The sequence below is a fragment of the Dipodomys spectabilis genome, unplaced genomic scaffold (assembly GCF_019054845.1).
Source record: "Dipodomys spectabilis isolate Male_0828 unplaced genomic scaffold, ASM1905484v1 ptg000173l, whole genome shotgun sequence".
NCBI classification, from domain to species: domain Eukaryota; kingdom Metazoa; phylum Chordata; class Mammalia; order Rodentia; family Heteromyidae; genus Dipodomys; species Dipodomys spectabilis.
In genome coordinates, this window is record NW_024870850.1 from 3,329,264 (window position 1) to 3,337,411 (window position 8,148).

General features: G+C 42.4%; 1 protein-coding gene across 1 annotated transcript; it reads left to right on the forward strand.

Moving 5' to 3' along the window:
• Positions 1–1,632: 1,632 nt before the first annotated feature.
• LOC122119914 (vomeronasal type-2 receptor 116-like) lies at positions 1,633–7,379 on the forward strand. Its single transcript, XM_042693967.1, has 5 exons — positions 1,633–1,878; positions 2,152–2,955; positions 3,858–4,085; positions 4,624–4,747; positions 6,436–7,379. The coding sequence occupies exons 1-5, from the start codon at positions 1,648–1,650 to the stop codon at positions 7,377–7,379; spliced, it is 2,331 nt and encodes a 776-aa protein (XP_042549901.1). The 5' UTR covers positions 1,633–1,647.
• Positions 7,380–8,148: the final 769 nt, after the last annotated feature.

The following is an 8,148-nucleotide window of genomic DNA, read 5'->3' on the forward strand; positions in this document are numbered from 1 at the left end:
CCAGCTTTCTGAGTCCATGCTGCGTTCAGCAGTGATCACTCCATTAGAAGTAGAGGAGGCACCAGGTACCAGTTCTTACCCACAATGCTAGCTATTCAGGAAGCTCAGTTCTGAGAGTCACAATTCAAAATCAGCCTTGGGAGAAAAATCCCTGAGAGAGACTCTTATCTCTAATTAAACAGAAAAAAATTGCCGGATGCAGGTGGCTCATGCCTGTAATCCTACCTACTCAGGAGGCTGAGATCTGAGGGTTATGGTTCAAAGCCACACTGGGCAGGAAAGTCCATGAGACTCTTATCTCCAATAAACCACCAGAAAACTGGAAGTGACGCTGTGACTCAAGTGGTAGAGCACTCGCCTTGAGCTGAAGAGCTGAGGGACAGCGCCCAGGATCAGAGTTCAGGCCCCACAACCAACAAAAATAAAAGAAAAAAGAAAAAAAAACCTCTTCTTTCCATTTCCTGGAATTAATTTAAATAAATATTATTTTGTATGATCAGAGGCACATAGGCATTGTGCCTTTGTATTCCCCTCTTAAGAGTTTCTCCTTTGATCTCACTGTGTATGAATGCCTAGAGACCTATATAATTTATCATGTCCCAGTGTATGTTAGATCTAGCTTCCATGAAAACACATGGTGTTTGTCTCTCTGAGCTTAGCTCCCCTTACTTAATAAGATTTATTGTAGGTCCATCCATTTTCCTGCAAATGATATAATATTCTTTCTAAAGCTGTATAAAATTCCATTTTGTACAGGCACCACATTTCTTTGGATCCACCCATCTATTGTAGGGTGTCTGGGCTGTTTTCACAACTTGGCTATTGTGAATAGCGCATGTTCACAGTAGTGCATGTGAAAAACAAATAGTGGATGTTCAAGTGTTTTTTTTATCATATTCTGGCCTGTGATGTTCTGAGTGGATGCCCAGAAATGGTGTGGCTGAGTTGTAGGGAAAATGTATGTTTAGCTTTTTGAGGAACCTTCAGACTGCTATCTAGCATGGTTGTACTAGTTGACATTCCCATCAACAGTGCAATAGGGTTCCTTTTTCCCCAGATCCCTGCCAACATCTGTTGTTGTTCAAATTCACAATGTTGCCAATCTAACACGAGTGAGATGGAGCCTCAGAGTTGTTTTGATTTGCAATTCCTTCATGACCAGGGATGATGAGCATTTCCTAAAAAGAAGTCTCTCCTTAACTCCCTTGCCCATTTAGTGATTGGTTTCTTAGCTTCAGGAAGGGTTAGTTTCTTGAGCTCCTTGTATATTTTGGATATTAGGCCTTTGTATGGTATATTACTGGTAAAGATCTTCTCCTCGTCTGTTGGCTGCCTTTCTAGTTTAGTAACTATGTCCTTTGCTGTGAAAAAATTTTTATTTTGTTGTAATCCCATTTGTCAAGTCTCTCTCCTATCTGTTGTGCCCTTGGGACTCTTTTCAAAAAAGTGTCTACCTATACCTTTGAATTCTAATGTTTCTCCTATTCTAGAGGCACACTTTTAAAACTGTTATTTTATTTAGAAGAATCATTCAGTCAAGAATAGCCTTTTGGTTAGATTTCAAGACAATCATGTTGGTCATGCAGGTTTCAGTCCAGTAACTACCAGTATATTCTGGCATTTCGTTTTGCCATTGAGGAGATCAACATGAACTCCAACCTTCTGCCCAACACATCCCTGGGATTTGACCTCTATAAAATCTTCTATCATGAGCACCTGGTGTTGAAGAATTCTGTCACTTGGCTGTCTGGTTTGAATGAGAACACCCCTAATTATAACTGTAGGAAAGAACACAAGTCCGTAGCAGTACTTACAGGATCATTTCGGGCAGCATCTTTCCAATTTGGCACACTGCTGGACCTCTACAAATTCCCTCAGGTGAGAGTCAGGGTGAGGGGCTCATGGGAAACCAGATCTCCAAGGCTGACAACCTGAGATGTGTAAACAAATTGAAAGGAGGACAGTGGGGTTCAACAAGTGTCAAACTATGTTGTCCTTAATTCTAAGAATGGGCAAAGTGGCAGAGAAGCCATACGTCCTTAGGGAGGCGGAAGAGGTAGAATCCCAGAAGGAGCTTTTCTACAATTCTGAGTCTCATTAGTTATTTCATAGAATGCTCATGATGTGCTTCCTTGTATTCTTTGCCTTTAGCTGACCTTTGGGCCTTTTGATCCAGTTCTGAGTGACAAGAGGCAGTTTTCTTCTCTCTACCAGATGGCTTCCAAGGACTCACCCCTGGCCCTCGCCATGGTCTCCTTGATGGTTCATTTCAGCTGGAACTGGGTGGGGTTGCTCATCTCCGATGATGAGAAAGGTTTTCAGTTTCTCTCTGAGTTGAGGGCAGAAATGAAAAGAAACAAAATCTGTATAGAATTTGTGAATCTGATTGCAGGACCAGGCCTTTCAAGTTTCAAAGAAGTTGAAATGTTTCAAAGCAATTTCATAGCTTCCTCAGCAAAACTTGTTATCATTTATGCTGACATCGACTCTTCCTTTAACCTGATCTTCAATAGATGGCGGCATTTATTCACACAGAAAATCTGGCTCACCACTTCACGGTTAGATACTAGCACCACCAAGAAACATTTCCTCTTTGACTCATTCCATGGAACTCTCGTTTTCTCCCACCATCATGGTGAGATTTCTGAGTTCAAAACCTTTGCCCAGACAGTAAACCCTTCTAAATATCCAGATGATATCTATCTTTCTTGGTTGTGGTGGATGTTTTATAATTGTCCAGTCTCAGAGTCTGACTGCAAAATTTTGAAGAACTGTTCATCTCAAGGCTCCTTGGAATTGTTACCATGGTATCATTTTGACGTGGCCATGAGTGAAGAGAGTCACAATATCTACAACGCTGTGTATGCTGTGGCCCATGCCCTGCATGAGATGCTTGTTCAACAAGTAGAAACACAGCCACTGAAAAATGGGAGCACAGGCTTTCCCCCCTGGCAGGTACTGTTTCTTCCATTTAATACTGAGTAGTCTTGTCAAGATGGGGTTCCAAGACAGTTAACAGCTGAAAAGATCAAGTAGGGTAAGATTCTTTCTCCCAAACACTATTTCTCAACTACCCTTCCTACTTAGGAAGTATATGTATCTGAGTGAAGTAAGATGTCCATTCATGGAAAACAGATTTTTGAGTCATCATCAGTACAAGTTATGGAGGACATCAGCTTCCTGACTACATGAAGTTTTCCTTAGGAAAACACCAGCCTTTCCCCCTGATGTTCTTGATTCACACTGAAAAATTTAACTGTTTTTTAATATGTTTTATTATTGATATTGTTGTTGTTCTTATTATACAGGTGATATACAGGGAGGATTAAAATTTCATAAATCAAGTAATGAGCGTATTTCTTTTTGGACGTCACCTCATTCCCTCACTCTCTCCCCGTTTTCCTCTCCCATCCCCACCCACAATTTGTATAGTTCATTTTTGACATAGCATCTATGCACTGCAGAATTTGTTCACCCTTGAAACTAACCCTTTATGCATGCCTACAGTGTGTGAGCACATTCACTACTGGTTCTCACAGTGATCTTGCCTAGTCCTGCAAGAAAAACTCATTTTACTGATGGGCTCTTGTAGAAAAGGAAAATTAGAAATGGTGTGGAATTGGACTACAATAGCCACTGATCATTTAAGTGTGTTTGTTTGGGGAATCTTTTCTCCTAAGATGAAATGTATAAGTTATCTTCATTGTCCATCTGCTCTTCCTTGCTTAGTTCCATCTGTGTCTGTAATCAAGTTTCATTGAGAAGAAAAGAGTTAAGACAGGGCAGGCATCTCCTGCTAATGCTGCTCAGACTTAATACTGGGTGAACTTTCATCCTATAACAGTGGTCTTTTTTAGCTGCACCCCATCTTGAAGAACGTCAAATTTCGCAATTCTGCTGGCCATGAAGTTGATATGACTCAGAAAGAAAAAGTCAGCTCTGAGGTTGACATTCTCAATTTCTGGAATTTCCCAGAAGGTCTTCATCTTAAGGTGAAAGTAGGAAATTTTTCCCCACACTTTCCACCTGAATACCAGTTATCTCTATCTGAGAACATGATAGATTGGGCCACAGGATTCTCCCAGGTGAGTTGGAAGAAATTGTGATGCTTTTCTCTGAAAAGCTCTCTCCAAATGGTTGAGGGCCTCTGCACAACTCAGAAATGGGCCACACATGAACTATAGTGACTCACTTCTGTCTTCTAAGATTTTCTTCCTTACTCACTGATGGTTGGGAAAGGAGCACATGTTTGTTTGGGGGTTTTTGGTCAGTTGTGGGGCTTGCACTCAGGGCCTGAGCACTGTCCCTGAAGTTTATCGCTCAAGCCTGGCACTCGGCATTTTAAGCACAGAGCCACTTCCAGTTTTCTGTGGGTTAATTGGAGATAAGAGTCTCATGGACTTTCCTGCCTGGGCTGGCCACAAAAGGAACACATTTATTCACCCATATGATAAGAAGAGTTCATAGGTCACATTGCATGGCCTACCTGGTATCCGCTCCATTATTTGAATAAAACACATATCAACCATTTCTTAGTGTTCTAATGCTCTGAGGTTCGGTAGTTTCTGGAGGGTTATACAAAACTACCGTCTGCTACTACCAACACATGTTGCTTGTCCTCAGACCCCTCACTGTGTGTGCAGCGCAAGTTGCAGCCCTGGATTCAGGAAATCCCCCCAGGAAGGAAAGGCTGCCTGCTGTTTCGATTGCACCCTGTGTCCCGAGAATGAGATTTCCAATGGGACAGGTGGGTGCGTGCCAACTCTCCACTCCTCATTATTTCTCTCATCCATGAAAGGATCCTTGAAAACGTGCATGAGAACTGTGGATTCATGTATTCCTTTCCTCATTTAACCACATCATTGTTATAATAAATAATAGCCCTTCCTAGAATTAACACGCATCTATGCCTTAAAATGCATACTTTGACTTATAGTTTTTGTGGTATTCTTGTTGGTCTATGGTAGTTATTGTTTGGTTTTTCCCTTTTTTGTTGTTTTGACCACTTTCTTCGAGAGTACTTCCTTTATTCTGTGCCCCCTTGTCATTGTTCTAGAATTTTCTTTACCTTTGTATTCTTTCTATTCTTTCCCACTGTGCATCTTCTCTCTCTCCCATCATCAACAATCCCAATAACATTTTGACAGAAATAGTAAACACAACCCAAACATTCATATAATGCTTATGTAAGTGTAATCCCTCTATACAGCACTGGGCACCAGTGGCTCACACCTATAATCCTAGCTGCTCCAGAGGCTGAGATCTGAGGATCTTGGTTCAAAGTCAGCCCTGGCAGAAAAGTCCCTGTGAGACTCTTATCTCTAAACACTCAAAAACTGGAAGTAAGCCAGGCTGAAATCTGAGGATCATGGTTCAAAGCCAGACCAGGCCGAAAAGTCCCCATGAGACTCTTATTTCCAATAAACTACTCAAAAAAGCCGGAAGTGGCACTGTGGCTCAAGTGGTACAGTGCTAGTCTTACACAAAAGAGCTGAGGGTCAGTGCCCAGGCCCTGAGTTCAAGCCCTACAACACAATGGCTGGAACCATCTGATTCTTTATAAAGCTGACCAATTCACCCCCTGGGGTTGCCTTTTAGTACCTCATTTTCACCTTCCCATATATTCTATTGTCCTATCATTCTGCCTACTCTTTACTGAAGCTTCTGTACTTTCCCCTCATTGCTCACAGTAGACTGTAGCTGATCTCCAGCCGTTCCTGGTTTATTCATTCTAGCAAATGCTGGTGGCTCTGGTTCAGGAACTTCAACCTCCTTCCAGATATGTTGCTAAGGCAGGTGCTGGTGGCTCACACCTGTAATCCTAGCTACTCAGGAAGCTGAGATCTGAGAATCACAGTTTGAAGCCAGCCTGGACAGGAAAGTCTGTGAGACTATTTTCTTTAATTAACTGCTAAAGAAGCTCAGGGACGGCATCCAGCCTCTGAGTTCAGGACCAACACACACACACACACACACACACACACACACACACTAACAAGAAACATGTGCTTTGCCAACTACTCTGTCTATGGTATTTTCCTATAGCCTCTGGAATGTTTTTAGAAGAATGTTTTCTTTTAGTAAGGTAGTAAAAATGATGAGCTGGGATGTAGACTACCAAGTACAATGTCCTGGGTTCAATCCCCAGTACCAAAAAATAAAAGACAATAAACACAGTTTTTTTTTAAAAAAAAAAAAGAAAGAAAAATGACATTACATAAATACAAGACATTAAAAACACACCTGTAGCCAAAACCATAAATAATAGAGACAGTGTGAATTAGCAACTCTTCCATGCACATTATTCTTTCATTCACTTTCTACTGAACAATGAGGGAGGCGCAGCAGAGCTTCTCTGACACACTGATTTTAGGGCCCTGGGAATTAAGGAGGATTCCTGAACCAGGAAGAATGACATTCCACTTCTCTCTGCAGACATGGACCAGTGTATGAAGTGTCCAGATCACCAGTATGCCAACATAGAGCGAATACACTGCATTGAAAAAGTCGTAACATTTCTGGCTCATGAAGACAACTTGGGGAAGACTCTGGTCTGCACAGCCCTGGGCTTCTCTGTCCTCACAGTTGTTGTTCTTGGGATCTTCATAAAGCACCGAGACACCCCCATTGTCAAGGCCAATAACCGGGATCTCAGCTACATCTTGCTCATCTCCCTCATCTTCTGTTTCCTCTGTTCCTTACCCTACATTGGCCAACCCAGCACAGCCACCTGTATCCTGCAGCAGACAGCATTTGGGGTTGTGTTCACTGTGGCTGTTTCTACTGTCTTGGCCAAAACAGTGACTGTGGTTCTGGCCTTCAAGGCCACTTCTCCAGGGAGAAGGATGAGGTGGCTGCTGGTATCAGGGGCTCCCAACTTCATCATCCCCATCTGTACCTTGATCCAAGTGACTTTTTGTGGAGTCTGGCTGGGAACCTCTCCTCCCTTTGTGGACACAGATGCACACTCTGAACATGGTCACATCATCATCCTGTGCAACAAGGGCTCCCTCACTGCCTTCTATTGTGTTCTGGGATACCTGGGTGCCCTGGCCCTGGCCAGCTTCACTGTGGCTTTTCTGGCCAGAAACCTGCCTGACACCTTCAATGAAGCCAAGTTCCTGACCTTCAGCATGCTGGTGTTCTGCAGTGTGTGGCTCACCTTCCTGCCTGTCTACCACAGTGCCAAGGGGAAGGTCATGGTGGCTGTGGAGATCTTCTCCATCTTGGCCTCCAGTGCAGGGCTCCTAGGCTGCATTTTTGCCCCCAAGTGCTACATTATTCTTGTGAGATCTGAAAAGAACTGTGTGAAAGGTTTAAGAGATAGAGTTGACTCAAGGGGAAAACAGGCAAAATTTGAAGATTTGAAGGCTCTATGAGAACTTGAGAGTTTCAACAACCACTGCCAACCCCATCCTAACTTTGCATTCTGATCCTACAAAATGACTCAGAACACCTCACACTTCTTCAGAAAGAGCATGCAAGATCTTTCATTGTTATTCCTTAATAGTTTATATGAATTAAGAAATTTTTTTGGTGCCTGGGACTTGAACTCAGAGCCTGGGTACTGTCCCTGAGCTTCTTTTGCTCACAACTAGTGCTCTGCCACTTGAGCCACAGCTCTACTTCCAGCCTTTTTTTGGTAGTTTAGTGGAGATAATCTCACAGACTTTCCTGCCCAGGCTGGTTTCAAACCATGGTCCTCAGATATCAGCCTCCTGAATAGCTAGGATTCCAGGCATGAGGCACCAGTGCCTGGCTAGAAATTCTTTAATATACTTTAGGATTCTTCTGAAAAACTAATTCATTACTCACAGTAAATAACTTTGCTTAAGAATAAAAGATTTCCACTGGGATGGCATGAAACTACAGAGCATCTGCATGGCAAAGGACATAGCTAGCAAGATCAATAGAAGCCCAGGGATTGGGAGAAGATTTTCACTAGCCATACAACAGACAAGCACCTCATATCTAAAATATACTTAGAACTCAAAAAATTAAATCTCCCCAAATCAAATCCTCAAAGAAACAACCACCCGATTAATATGTCTTTAAAAACTTAAAAGACAGACTTCTCTGAAGAGGAAATAAGAATGGCCAATAGACACATGAAGAAATGCTCAACCTCTCTAGCCATAAAAGAAATGC